The following is a 24,132-nucleotide window of genomic DNA, read 5'->3' as shown; positions in this document are numbered from 1 at the left end:
CTCATTTATAGAGATACTACCAATTCTTGGATTGAAAGGCAAATTAGGCCCATCATATATTTTTGCACGAGCCATTCTTTACCTATTTGGATCTTCCTTGTCGTCATTGGACTCTCCATCAATATACCCATCTCACTCGTTCTCCACTATCATATTGTGTAATATGATGCAAGACATCATGATGGAGTCCAAATTTTCTCGACTCCACCCTCTTGCCGGTTAGTAATAATCTTCCACTGTACTTGTAGAATACCAAAAGCTATCTCAACATCTTTCCAGTATGCCTCTTGGTGTAATGTAAACAACTTTTCTGCATTATTCCTAGGGTTTGGAATTGCTTGGACAAGTGTCGCCCACTTTGGGTAGATGGCATATGCCAATTAATACCCCATATTGTATTGACGGTTGTTGATGTAGTAGTCAAGTTAAGGTGCTTTACCTTCCGTCAAGTTATTGAAGAGGGGTGAATGCCCAGGAACTGTAATGTCATTTTGGGATCTATGGACTCCAAAGAAAGCATGCCAGATCCATCTGTCATATGAGGCAATCGCCTTTAACACAACAGTTGGCTTTCTCGACCTTCTGCTAAAGCCTCATTGCCATCTAGTAGGACAGTTCTTCCAATCCCAATGCATGCAGTCTAATGACCTTATCATGCCTGGAAACCCACGGTCTTCAGTTTTGCGAATGAGCCGATTCAAATCTTCTTGATTTGGCTCGCGGAGGTACTCGTCTTTGTAAACCTGAACAATTACGTCACAGAATTGTTCAAGAGTATAAAGGCATGTAAACTCAGACATACCATAGGTTTCATCCATCGAATCAGTTGGGGAGCCATAGGCCATCATTCGGAGTGCAACAGTAACCTTTTGATGAGGTGAGAAATCAGGGCGGCCTGTTCCGTCCCGCTTCTGTCGAAAGTATGGATTGACCTGATGAACATCACGAAGTAAACGCTCGAAGACATGACGCCTCATCCAAAAGCAACGTTTGAAATCCTCTTTTGTGTACACCGCGTTGGGGCTGAAATAGTTGTTCATCAGATTGGCATGCGACATCACTTTGTTTCGTGGTTTGTAAGAGTGACCAGCAACAGAGCCACCCCATTGAGGTTGTTCCTCAGTTGGCTGACACACCATGGCCGCAGCCATGGCTGCTGCTCTGTTTTGTTTGTTGCGCCTTACTTGAACTTCTTCATCAGACTTCTCATCTTCTCGTCTCATTTGTGCCCATTTTGCTTCCAATTTGCAATTGGATAAAGACCCCCAGTTGGAATCCGAAAAGGATCCAAAGTTGGAATTCATTGTAAACTTGAATTGAAAAAATTGAATTGAAATAGATTGAATTCAAAGTTGTGTGAATTATAGCCCAATATCCACCCTATTTATAGCAAAAAAAAATTCAAATCCAACGGCTAGTTGACATCAGCATAATGTCAACTACCAACGGCTAGCTGACGTCACTTAGCCGTTGGATTTGAATTTAAGTTGTAGTTTTTAAATAATAAATTATGTTTGACCCTATGGCCCTTTGGCCCTCTGTTGGAGACAGTTTTTTATGACAGGGCTAAAACAAGCCCCTTGGCCCACGATTGGAGATAGAGGCAAATATGGCCATGTACTGTTCATTAAAATATTAATATCTTAGAGGGCCAGATGGTTAAAACGAGCCCTCTAGTCAACCCTCGATTGGAGATGGCCTAACATTTTTCACATAACTCAGAATTGAGTTCCGCAAAATTCTACATAAAGTTTTCATGCGTATCTTCAATATAGTGTACGAAAAAAAAATCTAACTCACTCTAAGGAAGTACAGTTTAGCCTGGCACTTGGAAAATTTTGTAAAAATAAGAAGATTATAGCTCTACTTCTTAGCCTTCCAGGTATATATGGCATGTCACTAGAAAAAACCATGAAGGCTCAGAAATCTTCGTTTCACCACAACTATGCAATTTTGACGAGTATGCATTGGCTCAAGAGCTTTGCGAGCACTTGACCCAGTCGAAGTGTTTGAAGGACTTGGGATAGGTTGCATGAAAAGTTGATTGTAGACTTCAGATGAGAGGTGTACAAGTCGAACTTGCGATGAGGTGTTGGTCTACATTTTGAACTCTTTATCTCAAAGCTGTGGGTGTTCCACCTATTTGCTTCATTGATGTCTACCTCCTCGAAATTTCTTTGCAAAAAGGGAAAAGTCATATGGCGATGAAAAAAGGTGTTGCCAGAAGTTGTTTTGAAAAATAACATAAATACAACTTCTTCTATGATATTTTGGGCGAGCATAAGTAGAAACCAGACTTTGCTTCTTGGCTTGGAAGTATGTTCGTTACTCTATTTTGAATTGATGTTTGTGCTTTTTCTATGAGTGCTTTGCCCATAGTGAATTTCTTCTCATGCTAGAACTTTGTTATATTCGTCATAGCAGTTGTGTTGTTGTCGGAATTACTAGCTCCACCACAATGGTGTTAGACCAAGTTAGTCCAACGATGCAAGATCTGAAAAGAAGGGATGTGCGATCAGCATATATCTATTTCGAAAAATGGTAGCAAATAGTCAAATTGTATTCTTAAGTGTTTCACACTAAAGTGATTTAAACTTTTCAAAGCAATAAGATATTGGAAGAAATAACTAAAGGCATTAGAAACCGTCCTTTTTTGTGTCTTTCTGAAAACCCACAATCATTGATTACGAACAATAGTAGCAACAAGTCTACTAAAACGTATTTTAGCAATAATTAATTTAAGTATCCAAATGCCACTTTTCAAGAAGTTTTTTTATTTTGTCATTTCTCTCTAATTCATATCTATTTTTAAAACTACCTAAAGGGAAATTTTATTTGAACTCATCTAATCTCTTTCTATACCCAACTTATTCTATTCATCCATATTGTTTTTTTATTAAAGAATTAATATCTCTTTAAACCCAAATTTATTACCTAAAATACCCTCTCAAACCCAATTCAAAATGTAAAAGTATCTTTACACCCATTTCCTTTATAAAATAACATCTCTAATTGAATGTTTTTTTTTTCAAAGAGGTGTCATTTGCCCCTCTATAATTGCATATGCCGTATAGGACTAGCATTCTCATGGCTACTTTTTTTCTTTCTGCTAACACAACCCATCCATGAACTTGGGATCCAAGAGATCATTCCATAGACTTGAATTTGTCAAGAGAATGTTATGCAAGCTCCAGTTCAGTCCTTTTTAAATCGAGCATTTTCATGTACTTTTTAAGAAACTTTAAAGTGACATAGGGCTGGGTGTTTTGCTGCTATGTTAATAAACAAATAAACAAATTGGAGCTATTTCGAAATACAAAGGTGCAAGACATGCCACCCGCTAGTTCGTGGTTAAGGTTGAGCAATATTTATTTGCACCAAGAATCAAGTTTTATGTCTTTGCAGTACTAATCAAAAGTCCTTGCATTGGTGTTTTGGAGTGCATACAGACAGCAGAGAAAAACAAATACAATATAATATAAAAAGTATAAAATTTAATCCAAAGAAAAAGCAAACAAACAAACAAAATATCGATAAATTGAGTCATGCCTTAGTTGGAGAATTAAAAACTTCAAAATCACCATCCATCAATAGAAAAGCTTGTTTTTCTCTATCAGAGCTATTAGGGTTTTAGTCAGAATGAACGTAGGATAAACAAAGGGTGATGCTAGGGTTTAATTATAGTATGTGAGTCTATTGATAAATTTGATTTTTATTATTAATTTCATTTTATACTGAATAGTAATTATGCAATAGAGTAAAATAAACAATTAATATTTAAAATTTAAGTTGGGTGTAGAAAAATGTTAGATGGGTTTAAATAAAATTTTCCTACCCTAAAACTTACATTTGAATCTAAAACAAATTGTGATTCATTATTAACTTCGATATTAAGGGTGGAGATAAATTCATGTGCATGATATATTTGAACTAAAAATTAACCATTAACAAAATCAGGAAACAACTGGAGTGCACAAATATTAATGATACAACAATGAGGACTCTCCTTTCCTCCATTTCCCTCTTGCCTGATGTGATACCGATTAGTTTATGTCGAGGCGTTAAGATGATGATTTCTCCATGGATGTTCTACGAGTAGACGTGGCGCATATGGAAGATGATCCTCTATTAGACGTAGAGAGAATATAAGAGAGATGTATGTTCAGTTGTGATTGATTAAAGAATCGAGAGAAAATACTCATGCAAGAGTTTTTTTAGAGATCTTGAGAATCCTTGTAGGGAGAGTAATTCTAATTAAATCGAGAAACTATCTAAGAGAGAATCAATGATAAGATATCCAATCATTTTAGAATTACATTGCCTAATCCCATGATATCTTAATTTGACTTGAATTAGAATTTTCTTATTTGAAAGACAAATAATATCCTTAATGAGCTAACCCTAGGCTGTCGGACTATGTTCCACAGGCCATGGGCATTCCGGTCCTCCTAGCCACCCAAGGTGCCACATGTCATGGTCCCAAAAAATCAGAGTCCCACAATTTCTCTTAAAATGCGGCAGCATGAAACTAATCGATATCAATTGAGGGCAACTTGGCATCTTTTAGTAGTTATTAATTTAAGCCTCCAAGGAAAGTAGCTACCATTTTTACAAAGAAGTTTTTGGTTTTCGTCCTCGCTCTTATTCATATCTGTTTTGTTAACTCGGAACACCCTAAAACCTAATGTGGATCTAAAACAATGTTCTCTTGGAAATCTGGAGACCAAGGAATGCATTGTCATTCACCGTTGAATTCGATATCAAGGGTGAAAATAAATTCATGTGCCTGATATATTTCTACTGAAAATTCACCAATAACAAAATCAGGAATCAACCAGAATGCACAGAATTTGGGATACAACAATGGGGACTCTCCTTTCCTCCCCCTTCCCTCTTGCCAGAGGTGATGCCGGTTACAAGTAGTTCAGTCCATTTCTACATTTGCAATGAGAGCAATTAATGGCGGGCAGAAAAGGACTGAACTTCCTAAAATATGATACAAACAAACATTTCTTAAAGTTGCCTCGGAAAGCTTTGCTCCGCATTTGTTTGTCCATAGGCCTCCAGAAGAAGAGTGAAAAATCACCGTCTCAGTTCTCTGCCGGCAATGCATCAGATCTACAGATATCCCTGCGACACAGCGGGCATACCCTGCACACAACATACAAGTTAGACTTTTCCATTAGAAGAAGCACCAAAATATATGAATACAAACTGAAAATGTCAGCAACTAGTGGCACTGATACTTCAGGCACCATCAGTTATCTTATCAGTTCGTACTTGTATGAGTTAGAGTGGTGGCATGAAGAAACAAATGGCTCTTGTAATATCTATGGTGTTCAATAAAATCAAATGCAGAAATAAAATACAATCCCAAGGCATCCTTTGAATGTACTACATTTAAACTTCCATTCTATATTGTTAGGCCAAACAAGGAAAACTGGCTGCTGTGACATGTATGAGAATCAATGACCAAGAATTGGGCAGATGGCGCTTTACCGCAATGGCAGAAAGCAATCATGCCTATGCCCTATCCCCCTAACGACTAATAATTTAACTCAATAACGCTATCGTTTGTCAAAATTGGGAGGACTACAAAACTTATCATGGAAACCAAATAATGCAGCTAATCAGTGTTTCATTAGTTGCGATCAACAATCAGACAATCAGTGGCAAGGAGTTACATAGGACTTGTGTTTCCAAGAAAATTATTTCAGCGCCGAGTTCAAGTACAGCTAAGAGAGGGAAATGAAAAAGTAAATCAAGAAAGAAGTTATCTCCAACTATAAAACATATGAAAGAGAGACCCATTGGAAAGGAAACAGATGTTAATTAGAAAGCCGCCAGATCAAACTAGTGTTTTAAAAACCACACCTATGCAGCATTGGAGGTGGGGCGACAATGAAAACGCATGTCCAGTGGGAGTAGGCTTAAACTTGCCTAGACGTGGTCGAGGCGCACCTGAGGCGGTCGACTGGGTATCATTTTTGTTTAAAAGTTGCTGAAATCTAAAAGTTTTAATTGCAAACACGTTGCACTTTAAGAACATGAAGAAGACGGCCTCGTTTGGAGTTTTTTTTTTTTTGCTGATTTTTCATTTTCTTTATTATTTTTTGGCTGAATTTTTGGTTTTCTTTAAACTAACCCACTTATTCCCCAGTAGTCCAGCATATTCCCTTCATTAGAATTTTTGTTTTTAATATTATTTTATAGATCAAACTCAAAATAAGACATTTTTATAAAAGCATTTTATATCCCTAAATTATTCTTTCCTTAAAACGCAATTGTTCAACAAGACAAAAAAAATATCTTTTTGTTTTTAATTTTTGTTTTGTAGCTATATATTATTCTTTCTTTTTTAAGTTGTATTATCCTTGTATTTCTCTTTTTAAGTCCACATAACAAGGATAATATAACATTTTAAAAATAAAAAAAGAATAATATATAACGTTAGATAAAAATAAGTATCCATCACATTTTTAAGGAAAGAATAATATAAGGTTATCAAATCATTTTATAGAAATGTCTTATTCTGAGTCTCTTGAGATCTATAAAATAATATTAAAAATAAAAAGTCTAAGAAAAAGGAATATACTGGGGAATATGCTGAACAACTAGGAACAATTGTCAATGCGACAGTTTAAAGAGAAAAAAAGATAATAGAGAAAATGAAAAAACAGCTAAAGAAATTAATGTTTTTCAAAGTGCAACGGCTTTGCAACTAAAACTTTTCGGCAACTTTTAAACAAAAAGGACGCCCAATCAAACACCTCGACCACGTCTAGGCGAGTTTAAGCCTACTCCCGCGGGCAGAGGTTTTCATGGTCACCCGCCTCTGAAGCCTCCTTAGATGCATCTTAAGGCGCGCTTTTTAAAACACTGGCAGCTCCTCAACAAGATAAGTCAAAAACCCATTTGGCTGTGCAAAGCCTAAAACCTCATGATGAAGAATACACTCACCTAGAAGAGCTAAGGGCTGTTTGAACCATTTGGTTTTTTAGTCAGTAGTATTCTTTCTTTTTTTTTTTTTTGGCTATAGATAGGGGAAAAGTATGGAGGAGAAAATATGAATGAAGAAGTTGAAGAATGGTTGAAGGAATGTATGGAATGACACACAAATGAATAAAGAAAGGTAGCCAAAAATGCACAGTAAGGGAGGATAAGACGGAATAGATTAACGTAAGCTAAAATTGGAGCGTTACTGGTCAGTTTAACATATCAAAACAATTTGTTCAAAAAAAAAAAAGAGAACATATCAAATCAAACAAAATGGCCATTCCAGCAACAACTGAAAGGAATTTTCATTTTTATTACGACAAGATTTGAACCTAGGACCTAAACATTTCCCCATCCTCCCAATTCCACTTGAGCTAAAGGTCTTGGGCATAATATGCGTTCTCATCATCTATCAGGTTAACTTCAACATATTACCATGAATACCAAACATTTCCAAATTCAAGCTTATGTTACCAAGACCAGCATGTATCAGACCACCAAGCACCAACTACCATGCAAGCACTACTAATTTACTAAACATGCAAAAAAGCCAGAAGGACAATTTATCCAATGATTTATTCTTTTCCAACCCAACTAGATACTAAATTTAGCAAAACCCCTTTCAACATTATCATGGCCAGAACATATAAAGTACATGTCGGTTTAAACTGGTCATATTAGAATATTCAAAAGCAGAAAATGTAATTGAACCTGTGAATCTCCTTGAGCCACTTGTCAATACAAGTTTTATGAAATTCATGATGGCAAGGCAGTATTCTCATTCTGTCTCCTTCTTCATACTCCACAAGGCATATGTAGCATCTGTTGCATTAAAGGATACGCAAAGCAAAAGTTATTAAACTCTTTCTATATTAAAGGGATGCAACTTACATTCCTTTTCAGAACCTAAAAAATGCCATTTCGGATACAAAAAAATCAAGTAGAGATATCAAAACCATGTTATAATCAGCCCATAAAAATCGTCTTTCTAAAGACACTTCATTTTGCTAACAAGAGAGAGATAATGTACCTACAACAACACACATATCAGATTATAAATGTAATACCAACATGCATTTATATAACATCAACATGTTTACACAAGTTACTAACTATTTTTTGGTACCATTTTCTTGAAACTAATGTTAAGTCAAGTAGAGATGAGCAAGGAAAGATAAAGATATGTTCGTAACCTAAAATATATAAACCATTACATTAGGAACATCATCTCAATCCACTAATTGACAGTCATCTGGATGCTCCATAGGGATTGCAAATGAATTTGTACTATTTTTGGGTTGCTTGAAAAGCTTATCCATTATGGCAGTTTATTTCTTGTAAAAAAATGAGAACAATCTAAAACAAGGAAGTAGAACTCGACTCAGGAGGTTCAAGTATTAATTGCAAGACAATATGCTTCTTGTGATTTAGAATGCTTTTTCAAATGGACATATACTGAGATTCGATATATTGTTAGGCACTCAGGAGCCGCTCAGCACTAAACAATGCTGTGATAATAGCCGTTTTCATGCTTCTAGTGATTTAGAATGCTTTTCAAATATGGATACAAAGTACTGAGGTTCTACATATGGTTGGGCACGTAAGAGCCGCTCAGCACTGAATAATGCTGTGAAAATAGCTGTTTTTCATGCTTTGTTCCAAATCCATGAATAAAAAACTGAGATAATAACCTTAGGTATTTTTGGTTGAACTGAACTCTCTGAAGCATGAAACTTGCACAATTGTGCTAGACAACCCAAAACTTTAGAATGCACCTACAAGCGATACCTAATTCACTTAATGTTTGCATCACAAACAAAAACCAAAACACTGGATTTGTCTATTTCAGTGATTAAAATGGCAGAAGGGGGACGTTAATTTTTTATTTTTATATATACACAAGCTCTACTCTTATTAACTAGCACTACGAAAATCGATGTTAAATTCTCAAATATTTTGTTCAGTGATTAAAGAAAGTAGTGGAACAGATTTCCTTAGCTAAACATTCACTTGCATCTCAAAAACGGAAGCAGATAGATTCTTTTACTCTGGCAACATACTGAATCAGGTCAGCCACATCCTTCAAAGATATAAGGTGAACTGAATGTTGAATATCAGATAGACTTAGATACTTACTGTGCAGCCTCCTCGTACTCATTTTTTTGCAACTTCGAAAACAATTTGACAGGCAAAGATTCCACAACTTCATTAGGAGCAGGAACAGATCCAATTGAAGATACAGAAGGTCGGGAAGATAAAACCACAGATTGCTGGTGAATTTCATCCAGAACCTAATTAAATTAAGTTCAAACGGTTCAAGTTATATAATTAGTAAGGAAACACAATGACAAAAAGGTAATCACACATTAACATTACCTCAAACAAAGCCTCAGCTAACATAACTATTCTTGATATGCTAGCCCTAGCACTGTTGTCATCATTTGGACGGGCATCTTGATTACTCATACGACATGTACAACGACCTGTTCTCTGTTGACCAGATAAGATACAAGACCTCTCATGTCCAGGCATGTTTTCAAAGCGGCTCCCCAACCGCTGAAGTGCACGAACCTATAAAATACACATGTGCATCAGCAAACCAAAATGTTACACAAAAAATAAAAGAGTGAGGAAAATGTATCAAGAACAGATTGTAAGAAGTTTATATGGTCCCCTTAACAAAGTTCTGCACAAGTTAGACCTATAAACTAACCATTAGGAACATTGGGTATAAAAAACATTGGGCATAATAATGTCCATAAAAAGGCAGCCAACTGGTTGGTGCATTGGATTAGCAATAAGCGTAAGGTTGCAATTATTAAATATCCGTTTAGAAGATCATGAACCCAAGTGCTATTTATTGTTCCATTGAATCTCACTCAAAGCACCAAAAATGACTGTGAAAAAGAAACAAACCTGCGATCGTATTCTTCTCCTACGCTCTAGGAAATTTGATCTGTGTTCAAGTAGATCATGATACCTAGCCTGTCTTGGTCTTGATGATTCCACTCCATAGTCTTGAATGCCAAACAATGAACTAGGCATATTAGATGGAGAATAACCAGACCCATTTTCGGAGTTTACAACATTACCTTCAGGTTCCAAACTTCTTGTATCATCTCCCTGATTTGTATCTCTCATTTCTTGTTGCAAAGAAGAAAATGTTAAATCAGATAATGATGATCGACGAAGTACCCTGTCACGAAGTCTTCCAACACTTAAGGTTCTGCTGAAACGAACATTCCGTTCAACAGGTTCCCGAGCCCCTGAACGTCTATCAGAAGGTCTAGTTCTGCTGCTCCCCGTTTCATTATGAATTCTAGGAGAACGCAAGTTTACACCAACGCCCATTATTGAACCGTTAGCATTTCTACCAGCATCACGTCTCGAAGAATTTGTTTGGTTATCTTGCAAGAGACCAGAAAAACCAGATCCCAGAGTATTTAATCGTGCATTACCAGAAGTGTCGTCATAAATATGTGCTGGCATCCTATTAACCTGTGATTCTGGAAGAAAGTCATTGGTTTGTTGGCTTTCATCTGTATCTATCAAACTGCTAACAGGCCTTGCATGTAAATGAAGCTCATCCTCATTGTTCGTGACACTTGTCGAAGATAGAGGATAAGACCTGGATGACCCTATACTTGTTGCCCGGCTTAACCTGAAGCTTACATTACCTGGAATGAAGCTAAAGCGAGAAAGGAAACGACTTGAAGGGTTGATAGTTGAAGAGGCAGAAGGTTGGGCAGAGCTGCTAGCAGTTCTGGAAGCAGTATCAGTGATACTAGCCTGACCCCATTCAGTCAGCCGAACATTTGGAGATATACAAGGCATTTCATCAGGTTGTTCAACTTTAACCTTTCTGAAACATTCAATGTTTGCATGATCTGGCACTGTGCCATTCAGGCTTCCACATGGAGCATTATCCCTGATTTCTTTGTTCCGATGATCAGAAACCTAAAGCATGAGTCCACTTTAGTTCCTTAAATAATTTGTGGCCAATTAACACCAGCCATTTAAAAATATAAAAATTTCAAATGACAACGTATCAGAAATATTTCCAAATACCAATGTTTGGTAGCAGGGAAAAGATAGAAGTCTTGTATAGGAAAACAGAAGTAACCATGAAAAAAGAAAGTCCCACGTGAAAAGTCAGCTACTTTTTTTAACAGTTAAAGGTTTACAGGTAAAATGTGATTGCTGCTGGTTTATAATATACCCTACATGTACGGCAGGCATGCTCCTCTTTGAAATACAACTTTGGTGAGAAACTTTACATGGTATACATGGATATTAGGATTCAACATGTAGTTGGATTATATTCCATAGTTTCTTCGCTTGCTAACAAGATAGAAAAGCTAAAAGCTCTGATTTCAGTGAACTTTATTTAAGGGTTTGGAGGTGTAACGTTTAATAGATTTCCAATCATCACATTTGAAGGTTACTAACTACAAATTTATTCTTTAAGGTCTGGGTTAGCATTGGTGAGCTATTAAATTTTTCCTCACAATCCTAACTTATACTTCAGAAAATAAATTCAAATATCTTGATTCCTGAGGTTGAGTACAACCTATAAGAACTGTTCTCAGATTGTTTATAACAGGTGAGGTTAAGGAGATAACTGTAAGTTCTTACACGGGTTGTTGACAGGGACGGTGGTGGGGAGGAAGGATGACCCAGGTTGGAATAGAAAGGACTGCTAGGTTCTATACAGATTCTCATCACGAGGAGAGAATCTCTCATGCAAACAAGTGTTCAAACATATGCACTACCCTAGACAATTGACACATGGTAAATTGGCTACATGAGAGAACCACTCCATCACGAGACCTAAATAAATCCGAGAGTAGATGTGTTTTCTTACTACAAGAATGGAACGTTGCTAAAAAAAGTAGCCACCTTTCACAACGCAGCCTTGGACGAGATTGCTACATTATTGATTCTGGAAGGAACTTTCTACATGGGAAAAGTTAATTCAACTTTACAGGAGCTGAGGCAACATAACAAGGCCAAATTAGAAGGTAAAAAAAAAAAAAAAAAAAAAAAAAACCTCCTTTTACTTCCATATTTTGACTTTATACCAAAACAAAACCAAAAATGGTTTAACAATAACAGTGGAATACATTTCTTAGAGCGAAACGCAACTCTCCGATCTTCTTTTCCACCATTTAAACACTCTTATACAAACCTTGACACCTAAATACTTAATGTCCAGAACCAAAAGTATAACTAAAGCTTTATTTAATTAACATGTATATAATTTTTTTTTTTTTGTAAAGTTCAAAAACTAGTACTTTCAGGCAGCATTTTACAAACCAAGAACAAAAGAATTTTTTTTTTTTCTTCTGTTGCTAATAAAATAGAAGTAAAATTAAAGATTGTGCTCCAAAATGAAAATTCAGACATTGATGCTCAAACTCAAAGAAAATTAAATAAAAATTCAAATGCAGGGGTAAAATAGGAATCAAATTTAAATAGAAAAACAAAGAGGAGGAACCTGGTGTTCATCATCGCTGTCGTGAGATCGAGATTTGGTTCCGAGTCCCAAACAAGAATACGACTTGAACAGTCTGCGGCATTTGGATTTGGATCGACGCCTCCGGCTCCGGCCATTTCCACCAAACGACAACGTCGAGGAAGATAATGCCGCCGCCGACGACGACGTCGCTTTGCTGCCACTCGATCCCATCTTCCTCCCTCCGTCCGGCCAGGCAGGGTCCACTAGTCCAATGCCCTTAAGACTTGACCCTTCAAATGTGATTCAAATTACATCATGAACCACGCATTTGAGATCTGGAATCATGGAGCGGGGGAAGCTGCAGGGAGGAGAAGATTGGGTTTTCAATAACATTTTCACCTTTTTATCGATATAAAAAAAAGTGATAAATTTAGAGAGAGAGAGAGAGAGAAGAAGAAGAAGTTACTTACTTGCAGGGGAGGGAGAGAGAGAGAGAGAGAGAGAGAGAGATGGCAGATGTGGAAATGGAGGTTTCTGGCTCTTTTTTGGTGTGAGTGACTGACGACACTGACTCGTCTTTTTGAGAGGACGACATGAAAGCAGAGAGAGTGGCGTTCCCTCTGCCTCTTTTTGCGGGATTCAAAATTGGTTTTCGTCCCAACTGGATTGGATACTTCTTCTTCGTCCTTGGGCTTTTCGGCCTTGGGCCTTGGGTCCAGCCCGACTTCTTTCTCTTATATTTTTCAAAAACCATCCATCTAAAACTCAAACGTGAAAATCAAGAAATAGAAGGAACAAAAAGACACGTGCACCAATTTGATCTCCTAAAATTTATACTCTTCCTTACGTTCATGACGTGATAAGTGCCAACAATACATTAAATTTCAATCCCACATTGACCAACTCTACAAAGTTGGGCTAAAGTAAATGAGTGTGATCAAGGGTGTGGGAGCCAAAAATTACTCTTCCACTAAACAAGCGACTAGCATGCTAAACATGGGGAGTGGGGGCAAAGTAAATGAGCACGATCAAATACATCCATGACTGTGGAACATGGAGAAATATAAGCAAAGTGGGACTTCAAGCCCAAGGCTTGAATGCCTATAAAAGGCCAACAACTCCACCAACATGGACGAGGGAGGAGGAAAGTATCATATCGCTTTACAATGTACTACAACCATTTTGAATAAAGATTGACTTGATGGCGAGCGAAGATGGTGTCTAAAGCTTATCAACATGGTTATAAGATTTACTTGTTGGAGGATTGGAGGAACCGAATTTTTTCGCTTCAACATAAGGATACCAAATTTTGAAATCAAATTTACAAACCAAATGATGTGTCACCAATAAGAAATAAACACGTTAATCAACACTTAAGTAATAGTTCAATCATCAACATCCACATCATTTAATTCACAAAATTTGGTTTAGAAATTTGGTCTCCTTAACATTACCCTTTATAAAAGGAACTGAAAACTCATTTTTATAGGGGGTAACGCTGGGGGACCAAATTTTTCAAACTAAATATGCAAACCATATGATGTCCAATTAATTAAGTGTTGGTTAACATACTTATCTCTAATTAGTGACACATCATTTGGTTTGCAAATTTAGTCTCTCTAGCATTATCTTTTTACAAGTAATCATTCATTCTCAAACACCACCATATTACCACTAAACACTACTCGTGTCCATGTGACACCCTACACAAACTTTGCTAATGTTGACGCTAAAAACTATTATGGTTATCAAAAGATTATGATGGTCAAATATTGTTATGTGATCGTTGTAAACGAGAAATTTAGCACTAAAAGATTAAGTGATTCGCCTAAAAATGGGGGATACGTCAACTGAAAAGCTATAAATAGTTACAAAGTATCAAATGGAGAGGGGTATGGGGACCTTAATAGATGTTAATAGCCAAAGAAATATTAGGTCTCTCTCTCTATGTAAAACACAAACTTTCTCCTAGAGTCTCTTACTCTTCTATATGTCGGCGGCCGCCTTCTTTGGGCCAGAATTTCTTTGCCATGAAGATTGAAAAAAACAAGATAGAGAACCATCTTTAAAGAACAGACAATGTTAGAAACTAAAATGATGTGGCCAAAGACGAATTTGGTATTCTTCTTAGTACTACGGTCTAGTGATATTTATCTTCACTAGTAAGTGAGAGGTCTTATGTTCGATTCTTACCAAAGACAAATTTGAACCACATTATTGCTAGCTCATTGTGAGGCTAAGCCTCGTTTGTTTAAAAAAAATGGTGTGGCCTTATCCACAACTCAAAAAAGCTTCAGCATATCCTGTCCAAATAACCACAAGACTCGCGGGACATATTCGAGCAACAAATTCGTAGGACTTCTAAACTGATTTTAGAAAACTAAGCAGTATTGATGATGGTGATGATGATGATGGTAAAATAGACATACTCAGCCGTCAAACACTCCCAACTAATCACATCAAAAGCCATATGGCTCGCAAAAAATTAAGGTCCAACAATTGTGCGACACGACAGTGCCATGGTTAAAAAGCCTGTTCAAGGTGTAAAAGAACTAAAAACTTACGAATTTTAACCACGAACTAGTGGTCTAGTGATAAATGGCAGATTATGAGGCTTCCTTAAAACTAAAGCCTGGAGGTCTTGGGTTCAAAACCCGTTGTTGGTGTGGAAGCCAGACTTGTGGTCAGGGGAGGCTGAAATGCTTCTATGAGTCTTCCCGGCCCTCGGAAGAGGTGGATAACCATAATTTGCCACCAGTTGTCCCCCTTTTTAAGAAAAAAAAAACTTATGAATTTTGAACAACAAATTGATCAAAAAAACAAGAAGTTTTATTTGCCAATAGGATCCTCACCAAAAGGATCCATAGAGGATCCTATTGGCAAATAAAACTTCTTGTTTTTTTGATCAATTTGTTGCTCAAAATTCATAAGTTTTTTTTTTATCAATTTGTTGCCAATAGGATCCTCTCTGGATCCTTTTGGTGAGGATCCTGGGAATCCGTAAATCATGTCCATTCATTGTACATCATGCGATCAATTTTTTGTCAGGTACTGTTTATATTTAATTTTAAATAAAAATATTTAAAATGATTTTTTATCGCATGATGTACGATGAACGGATATGATTCACGGATCTCCGGAATCCTCACAAAGAGGATCCGACAAGGATTCGGATTCTTTGATTTGAACTCAAATATTATCTCAACTTAAAAGTGTGCCTCTTAAACTTCTCATTTTACCCGAAAATGTAACTTTAAGAAACACAGACAAAGAAACCCACTGAGCATGATAGCAACAACCTCCCGTCGACCTTCTATCCTCTCTCATTGTTGTTCAGTTTTTCTGAGCAACCTCCATAGGGCTGGATCTTGTTCCGATTTATTTTCTTTTCTTCAATGAACTAATAATTAAGCTCGCCGATTGTTGTTTTGGGGGGGGGGAGAGGGGGAGAGAGAGAGAGAGAGAAAAAAAAAATTGTGGATTAAGCTGGTTTTTTTAGTTAGAGTAAATTGTACAAATGGTCCCTCAACTTTAATCAAATTGGAGCAATGGTCCCTCAATTAAAAATCCATTACCTTTGGTCCCTCAACTTATCAAAACGTGCAGCTATGGTCCCTCAACTAAAAATCCATTACCATTGGTCCCTGAACTTTAATTCAAGTGGAGAAATGGTCCTTTAACTTTAACCCAATTGTAGCAATGGTCCTTTCAATATAACTCGTTTTGACAAAAATTTTGACATAGTTGACGAAAATAACCATAATTATACACTTTGATGAGTTAAGGGACCCTAATTATATAAATGGTCATTCCAACATAGCTTATTTTGACAAAATTTTGACAAAATTAATGAAAATGACTATAGCTACACATTTTGATAAGTTGAGGGACCAATGGTAATTGATTTTTAGTTGAGGGACCATTGCTCCAATTTGATTAAAGTTGAGGGACCATTTGTACAATTTACTCTTTTAGTTATAGGGTTTATGCTTTTCTTGAGAGTTTGGGTTTGATGATGGAGGAGAGTGAAACAATACAGAATTTGGGTTGGGGTGGCAATGGTGAATATGAGTATGCACCAAATCTTTTTCTATTAGGGTTTATGGTTACAACGAGAGATCAAATTGAGAGAGAAAGAGTGGTGACCTGCTACTCGATGGTGGCCGACGAGGAGGAGGTGGAGGCTGTTGTAGTCTACAACATTAAAACCCCTCTCTTTTATCTTACGAATCTAATCCAACTATGGCTACATTCCTCCTATACCAGCAACCAAACCCCATAAACCCTCTTGATCCCCTATGACCGACCCATTTGCCAATTGTTAATTTTTTTTCTCTACACCCATTTTTTTTTTTGGAAACTTTAACGAAAAACTTCTGTACTGATCACTTTAACGAAAAACCAAAATTTTACACTAAAAAGTCAATTCTAGTACTATTCATTTTACCCTTTATTTTGTATTTATCGTTAAAACTCAAAGTTTTCCAGCAATTTTCATCAGTTTTTCTTTTTTTATTTAAGACAAAATTGGAATATAACTGAAAAAAAAAACAATGGGTGGAGAGATAAGATTGCAGGTTAAATAAAGTTTCCCATCAAAAAATTATTATGAAAGAAAAATGTGACAATTTTTCAGTGACCCAATTCCAATTTCTGCATATCTCAACAATTCCCCTTGAAAAAACTGTAAACCCTCCAAGTTTTTATCTTTTTTCAACTAACCACATAAACAACCATTTGGTTCATATAATTTAACATCAGCTAGCTAAATTCTATGACCTACATTCCATTCAATGGAAACAATCAATTCATGCTCATACACTACAATTAACTACCAATTTATGCTCATACACCAAAATCGAACGACGACCAGCAGCAGCCATGGAAATTTGGAAAGCCAAGGAGGTGCACGAAAATCAGGAGCGGCCATGGAAATTCCTTCTGCAATTAACAACAGCAGCAAGTTCAAAATTAATTCAATCCTGCCCTGTCCACCGAATTCAATCCTACCCTTAATATCAACTAAATTTTAATTTGGTATTAACAACAAAAACCCCCCAAAAACAATTTAATCTGCCCAAGAACCCATCTAATTGATGCCAAATTCATCCAAAGCCACCAAAACCCAATACCCGAATCCTAACAACAACTACAATTTCAAATCTTTGATTCAATTTGAGGAGAGGATGACGCTGGACTTAGCTTCCGTCGGTGACGCAGACGGCGGCGTCAATTAAATGTGAGATCTCCACCTGTGACTCTGAGGATGAGATGTAGAGCAGAGAGTTGAGAGAGAGAGAGAGAGAGAGGAGACAGAGACGAGAGAGTGAGACGCGAGAGGAACACGAGGGATTTCCCAAAATTTCTTAAGTTTTACCCGTGAATTATATGGGTTTTTAGGACCCGGAACTCAGTTTTAGGACACACACCTAATTTTACTTTTTTTCACATTTTTTTAATTTTCGGCAGTCAGATCGGATAAATTAAATAACATCAAATTACAGAAATTAACAAGAGGGGTGGGAGAAGTAAAAAAAAATGGGTAGATATCATACCCTAGTTTTATTGTGAGCTGATTTCACACTAAGCTTGCTTTGATTGATTTGTTTTCAGCCGTTGAAATCAAATCCAACGGTCCGAATTTGGTCCGCACTCAAGGTCCGGAAAAGGTGGTCCGCACTTAGAAATGGCGGAAAGTGAAAGACCCTACTTTTGGCGGCTGGCCTTGAACAAATTTCAAGCCCAAAATTAAAAGAAATGACCTTGTTTACGGTCCGCAAAAGTACACTCTTAAGTCGTATTTCATTGAATTGCTCTCTAAAATAGTCTTCTGAAACTGAATTAAGGTGGAAGAATGTGAATACAATCGAGATTAAATGACTAATTACATAAACAATGAGGGAAGACACACCCGGCACACAAGCTTCTGTGCCGTGGTGGCCTTCCATTATTTTCGTACTACTTGATCAATGATATTTTTCTTTTCTTTCATATTTGACATAATTAACTTGACCTATAAATCTAGCTAGTAAAAATGAATATATATATGTGTCTCACAAATTGATAAATCTATTTTCTCCGTTTAATATACCTTTCTCGACATTTTGGCGAAATTACTGTGTTGGTGGTGATTTGGATCAAAGTTACGGTTATGGCAAGTGGGATTGCAAGGGTAAGGACAATCAATCTTTTGAAAGGGAGTTCGGTCGTAGAACCAGTCTCCAACTGCCTTTGCAATCGTCTGCAGATGAAAATACAGTTTTAACAACAAATTAGAACTGATGTATAGCAGTAAGTCATGGAAGATGCATGAATGAAAGCTGTGTTCAATGTTTACCGTCTTGTTCAGTACTGGAGAGTCGGGCATTAACCATGTCTCCTGCAGTTCAGTTTGGCAGTGTGCATAGCAAGAGTCTATGAACATTCCTTTTGATCGAGAGCCGCTCACACCACCAATTGCACTTAAAAACTGCGCCCTGAAATCTGAAAACGGGACAAAGATTCATTCAACCAGGATCAACTAATTTCTGTTTCGGGTTGAAAACTTCTGAAGGCCGGATGGCCTAGCTATTGGCCTGTCCGTTGATACTGGCTTAGTTTTCTGGCGTTTATAATTACGTACCTTGCATGGTTTTGAGTTGAGTGGGTTTACAATGCGTTATGTCAAGCTTGCAGTTTTGCCAAGTCCCATGGGGATCGGCAACTCCAGGTGCCAAGATGTTCTTTATCTGGATGGACACAATCAGATCAAGTAATAAGAGGAAATCAAAAGGAAAAATAGACAACGAACTGAAATACAAGGGAAGCAACTTAGCAGAGTTCGTAACAGAAAGAATAAGCTAACCTGCCATGAATCGTAGGCTGCATTTACATAGAACATTGGCGTCCGGATTTGTGAGGCAAAATATTGCGGGAAAAAGCACTAGATTATTGTTTCAAAAGTATCATTAGAATTTACAAATGAAAAGGATATAGTTGCAATTGAAAATCTTTACAAATGTCAAATACTTACCAAACCTGGACTCAATTTTGAAGTGCAAGATGGAGGCAAATTCTTCGCCGAACCCTACACAAAGATTGACAATGAGAAGTAACGTGGATTAATATTTGAACCACATTAGGAAGGGCTGACAAATAAGGGAAACTCTCTTTTCGCGTCTTATATAGAGAGAAGGAGAGAGGGAATACATGTGTTGCAACCACTTGACTAAAAAACTGTTCAACGTGTCGTGCTCCAGAAACATCCTTCCTGCAATTCATTACCAGGTGGATAAGCAACTCTCGTGTAGTTTGGGAATCGGAATACAAGGTACTAAGAGTAAGCTTACGCATTAATGAAGTAACCAGCGTCTGAAACGCATTTCACTTTAGCTCCAACAGGTAAGAGGGCATGGAAGTTGTCACAGTGAAGAATGGACGCCAATCCACCAGCAGAACAACCAGAGAGAATAGCCTGCAGTAAAATGTGCTAGCAAGTCATCAGAGCTGACGACAACAGAGCTGAAATGGTTGACAGTTAAGGGTCATACGTTTTTAGCCTTCCCCATTCCTTTTGCTAATAGTTCTTCAATGACTGCACGAAAAATCCTTGCTCCTCTGAAGAAAAGACCCGTAGCCTGCTCAAATTGTTATTTCATTGATAATCCCACAATCAGAAATGAAATGAGAGGCCCAGATTCAGGACAAATGGTGTCTGCAAACTCAGACTGCTACTTGAAGGTAACTTACTAGGTTTACAGCTGCAACATCACCAGTGAATGATGCCCCGTCGCAGTACCTAACTTTGACTCTATTCCAGTTGTAAAAGTCTGGCATGGAATACGGACTTTTAGTTCTACTGGTAAAAAGCAAGGAACTCAACAGACAAAAGAAGAATGAAAGCTATATTGATCAACTATACTACTAAGCTTTTCATCTTAAAAAAGAAAATTGTTCAAACAATGGCAAGAAGTACTGAATCTTGATTAGCGAAAATAGATATCAAACCCGGATTAAATATATGCCTGCTGTTCAGAATCCCAGAAAATGCAATTTCCTTGAGCATTTTCTTAGATGAACCTAAACGGTTGTTTTTCCGGACAAGACAAGTTGTGATATTGTTACACCATCCTCCTCCCTAAGATCAAAACATAAAGAAGAAGAATTACGGCATCAGAACTTCACGAACTATCAAATATTCAGATTTTCATGAAAATTATCGATATAACTTGTTCTTTTTGTTCTCTCTTATCTTGTGAAATAAACTGTATTGGGAGCTGAGAGAAAAGGACAAACCTCAATGTGAACCAACCAATTGTTAATTCCTGAACCATATCCCTTATCAAGGTGGTAAGCTGGGGGACTCCCATCCAAGCAAACTGCACAACATGTCAAATTCCAAATTCTGAATCAAATATTTGTTTTGAAAACGAAACTCGAAAAAAAGGAAATTACTCTTATCAGCATATTTGCACAAGAGTTTCTCACCGGCTCCTTTGGCAACCGCACTATGAACGTAAGTTATTCCCACAGGTAATCCGGCCGCTTTCAGCAGCATGACTGCACATACTAGAACAGACAACCATTGGCCTAATCTTGCACCAGCCATCTGCCTATACGAAGTAAAGAAATCAATATACCAAAAACAAAACCGAAGGAAAAAAGAAAACACCAACGAAAACAGAGAAATTCATTTAGAGGCATAACCAATTGACAAAATCAATCAAGAATCTACATCTACTGGGACAATCATCGATATAACGTGTCTACAACATACATACATACATACATACATACATACATACATACATACATACGTAAGTAAAAGAAAGGGAATCTAGTTTGCAGGTTTTCCACCATAACAAAAAAATAAAAAAATCCCAGAGTATCTAACTAGAGCCGATCCTCCTCGAATGATCCAAACCAGTTTAATTCTCAGCTTTCGTATTCCTTAATGGTCAAGGATGAGCATTAGCAACAAAGAGCTTTTTCCAACTTTTGCAAGGTATCAAGACTTCAAGGCCATAAAGTTGGTTCTTTTCAAAACTAGGTGGCTCCTTTTTCATCAAGCCAACATTATACACTCAGAAAAGGAAAAGTTACCAAAATAATAATAAATTATATTAAAGAAAAATAATAAAAACCGACTCATCAATCATATTATATATGCAAACATTTCCAAATCTAAATGCTAACAAAATCATTCAGAAATCCATTGGCTGACATAAACAAATCGATTTTTCTCAGAAAAAAAAAAAAAAAAAAAAAAAACCATCTTTGATATTGCTTCAAAGTACCCAACTTACCCTTGGCCTTGGTTCAGTGGAAAATCCCAGTTCAACTTCAACCGCACAAAGAAATATACATATATTTTGATATACAGACAGAGGAAATATTAATAGCTCACTTAAACACTCTCTTAAAAAGGAGAGTGCTAACTGAAAAAATAAAGACGGCAACGCCAATGTGCTGACTGACATTAATGAATATATATATACACACACAGAAAGACATATATAAATGTATAATGTGGGTTGTTGATGTTGTTAAGCATACAAACAAGAAAAAAGTGGATCCAAATTTATGAAAAAAAAAATGTTGTTTACAACAGAAACAAAATAGCTTACTATTATGGCAAAACCAGAAACAGCATAATGTACCTGAAATGAAAGATCGAAATTGATGGGTTGGAGGAGTGATGCAATGGTAGCCAAAGGAAAAGGATGGAGAGAGTGATGAGAGTTCGTTTGCAAAGTTTTCGTATATATATGCAGAGAGAGAGAGAGAGAGAGGGAGAGAGAGGGAGAGAGAGAGAGATTTCTATTGAGTTTTTGGAGCAGCGAACCCGAGAGCCGACACTAATTTTCGTTCCCTCCCAACCATTCCCCAAAGAAAAGGGTTAATGATTGGATATGGACTCGGGTTTGGGCCTTTCCTCATCTAGTATGACCCGACCCAGATGACAAGGAAAGCCTCCACCGGCGACTGCTTAATTCTGCTGCTGCAACGAACCTTATCGTATTACGCAGTGTTTTAACTTTTATTTGAGGCAGAGATGGTGTATGTAGGGCGGAGAATCCTCTACCTGTTTCTTATGAGAAGAATCCTCTCTACTTGTTTCTTAGTGAATGACAAGAAAATGAAAGTTTAGGGTGGTTGGTGAGGTTATAATTTTCTTTCGAAAGAAAACGAAAAGCCACGACAACAAACTCCACTAAAAAAGAGATTTGTCAACGCGTCTGAAGTATATAATGATACACCATATATCATTATACAAATAGAAAGTCACTTAAAAAATAAAACTTTCATCTACTTAAATACTGATTACTGAGCCAAACTGCCAGGCATATAAAGCTTTCATGAGGCAAAACATTAATTCAAACTTGTAGATCGGCTTTTTTACGGCTTTTTTTTTCTTTTTGGGTACCTAATTCATCATATTTGGTGACTTTTTAAGGAAGCAATTATAGTTGGGCTTTTCCCCAAATCAAAAGAAAAATTAAAGATCGGCACTACAAATTGATACAGAGTTTTGAACCCTAGATGCGCTGGTAGGAGGTAACACTATATTCACTAGAAAATTAAATCAGATGTCAAGTAACCAAGTTTCTTGAACAAACCTACTATTGTCAATTGTCATTGTAGTTTGATTTTACTTCTGTAACACGTTATCAACATTACATTACGTGTTAATCGCACTTTTTTTTCTCCTTGAGTTGGATTTTGGCATGACCAAGATTCGTAGCAACAATCTCAATCTTAATTCTACAAAGTGCGGGTGTTGCGAGTTATATATTAGTTAAAGTGTAAATAGTAGTCTATTGTCTCACACTGATAAAGTGCATATGTAATACCAATTGTAACTCCCAAATATTGTCACATATATTTTTGGTATTTACCATGTTTAGTTTAATATAGCATCAGAGCAGTTCGCTCTTGGTGACATGTGTGCTTTACTTTTGTGTCCACCTTTGTCGTGATTCCCTTTGTTGAAAAAAAAAAGGGAGAAAGTGAATAGTGCCACGCTACAGTACAATGCCGTGAACAGTAGTCTACTACAGTGTTTGTGGACAGTAATCTGTTACAGTATCATAAACAGTGATCTGCTACAATACCATGAACATCGTTCTGGTAAATTGTTTTCATTTCGCTGCGTATCTTTTGTGCCTTTATTGTTCATAATTTAGTTCAATGGCTCAATATAATCATACTGTTATTATGCATCTTGTTGGAACAAATACATGGATAATTAATACTGGAGCCACTGATCATATGACTAGTGACCCTAGAGTGTTTGATGAGTATGTGACTATGTTCGTGATCCGTATATTACTAGTGCAAATGAAGCACCTTCCCCTGTGAAGGGTGAAGGCATTATCTCTCTTACTCCGACCTTATCATTGGTCAATGCTTTACTTGTTCTTGATGTTAAGTGCAATCTTTTATCGGTAGGAAAACTACTGGATACCTTATATTGTTATGCTCACTTCTACCCTACGTATTGTTATTTTCAAGACATTCAAACTCAGAAAATAATTGGTCATGGTAAAAGAATAGGGGGTTTGTACATCTTAACTATGGAGGATAGTGTTGTTTCCGGTTCAAATAATCATCAAGTTTTAAGTGCTAAAGTGGATGATAGACATCAAATTTGATTGTGGCATCAACGATTGAGACATCCATCATTCAATTATATGAAG

The 24,132-nt window shown here is 36.8% G+C and overlaps 3 protein-coding genes across 6 annotated transcripts; all 3 read right to left on the bottom strand.

Annotated features, from left to right (window-relative positions):
- Positions 1 to 593: 593 nt before the first annotated feature.
- Positions 594 to 1,058, bottom strand: LOC126626759 (uncharacterized). Its single transcript, XM_050296156.1, has one exon. It carries the CDS (start codon positions 1,056 to 1,058, stop codon positions 594 to 596), a length of 465 nt encoding a protein of 154 aa, XP_050152113.1.
- Positions 1,059 to 4,767: 3,709 nt separating this feature from the next.
- On the bottom strand, positions 4,768 to 13,066 carry LOC126625670 (uncharacterized). Of its 2 annotated transcripts, none has more exons than XM_050294701.1 (7): positions 12,925 to 13,066; positions 12,494 to 12,812; positions 9,913 to 10,953; positions 9,373 to 9,567; positions 9,133 to 9,287; positions 7,708 to 7,818; positions 4,768 to 5,151 (listed from the first exon to the last, which is right to left on the bottom strand). In XM_050294701.1, exons 2-7 carry the CDS (start codon positions 12,683 to 12,685, stop codon positions 5,091 to 5,093), a joined length of 1,755 nt encoding a protein of 584 aa, XP_050150658.1. In that variant the 5' UTR covers positions 12,686 to 12,812; positions 12,925 to 13,066; the 3' UTR covers positions 4,768 to 5,090. The 2 variants fall into 2 exon arrangements, with proteins under 2 accessions (XP_050150658.1, XP_050150659.1); XM_050294702.1 differs by having other exon boundaries at positions 9,133 to 9,266.
- A 4,063-nt stretch (positions 13,067 to 17,129) lies between these two features.
- Positions 17,130 to 22,569, bottom strand: LOC126625671 (pectin acetylesterase 8-like). Of its 3 annotated transcripts, none has more exons than XM_050294705.1 (14): positions 22,093 to 22,569; positions 20,921 to 21,041; positions 20,729 to 20,811; positions 20,441 to 20,570; positions 20,183 to 20,262; positions 19,984 to 20,070; positions 19,783 to 19,907; positions 19,643 to 19,703; positions 19,467 to 19,520; positions 19,299 to 19,376; positions 19,077 to 19,182; positions 18,792 to 18,937; positions 18,546 to 18,695; positions 17,130 to 17,395 (listed from the first exon to the last, which is right to left on the bottom strand). In XM_050294705.1, the coding sequence occupies exons 2-14, from the start codon at positions 21,039 to 21,041 to the stop codon at positions 17,300 to 17,302; spliced, it is 1,317 nt and encodes a 438-aa protein (XP_050150662.1). In that variant the 5' UTR covers positions 22,093 to 22,569; the 3' UTR covers positions 17,130 to 17,299. The 3 variants fall into 3 exon arrangements, with proteins under 3 accessions (XP_050150662.1, XP_050150660.1, XP_050150661.1); XM_050294703.1 differs by having other exon boundaries at positions 20,921 to 21,045; positions 22,093 to 22,568; XM_050294704.1 differs by lacking the exon at positions 22,093 to 22,569 and adding an exon at positions 21,739 to 21,893 and having other exon boundaries at positions 20,921 to 21,045.
- Positions 22,570 to 24,132: the final 1,563 nt, after the last annotated feature.

The sequence above is a fragment of the Malus sylvestris genome, chromosome 6 (assembly GCF_916048215.2).
Source record: "Malus sylvestris chromosome 6, drMalSylv7.2, whole genome shotgun sequence".
Lineage (NCBI taxonomy): Eukaryota > Viridiplantae > Streptophyta > Magnoliopsida > Rosales > Rosaceae > Malus > Malus sylvestris.
This window is presented reverse-complemented; position numbering and strand designations above follow the sequence as displayed.

What these genes read in the sequence shown, in the direction of transcription:
- LOC126626759 (XM_050296156.1), bottom strand. Translation starts at nt 1,058, where the DNA reads ATGTCGCATGCCAATCTGATGAACAACTATTTCAGCCCCAACGCGGTG.
- LOC126625670 (XM_050294701.1), bottom strand. Translation starts at nt 12,685, where the DNA reads ATGGGATCGAGTGGCAGCAAAGCGACGTCGTCGTCGGCGGCGGCATTA. An exon ending in ACAGCGATGATGAACACCAG is followed by an intron (nt 10,954 to 12,493) that starts GTTCCTCCTCTT and finishes CTCATGCTTTAG; the next exon opens with GTTTCTGATCATCGGAACAA. An exon ending in GAGTACGAGGAGGCTGCACA is followed by an intron (nt 7,819 to 9,132) that starts GTAAGTATCTAA and finishes TTAATGCAACAG; the next exon opens with ATGCTACATATGCCTTGTGG.
- LOC126625671 (XM_050294705.1), bottom strand. Translation starts at nt 21,041, where the DNA reads ATGGCTGGTGCAAGATTAGGCCAATGGTTGTCTGTTCTAGTATGTGCA. An exon ending in GTCAAGTGGTTGCAACACAT is followed by an intron (nt 19,521 to 19,642) that starts GTATTCCCTCTC and finishes ATCTTTGTGTAG; the next exon opens with GGTTCGGCGAAGAATTTGCC. An exon ending in TCAACTCAAAACCATGCAAG is followed by an intron (nt 18,938 to 19,076) that starts GTACGTAATTAT and finishes TCCCGTTTTCAG; the next exon opens with ATTTCAGGGCGCAGTTTTTA.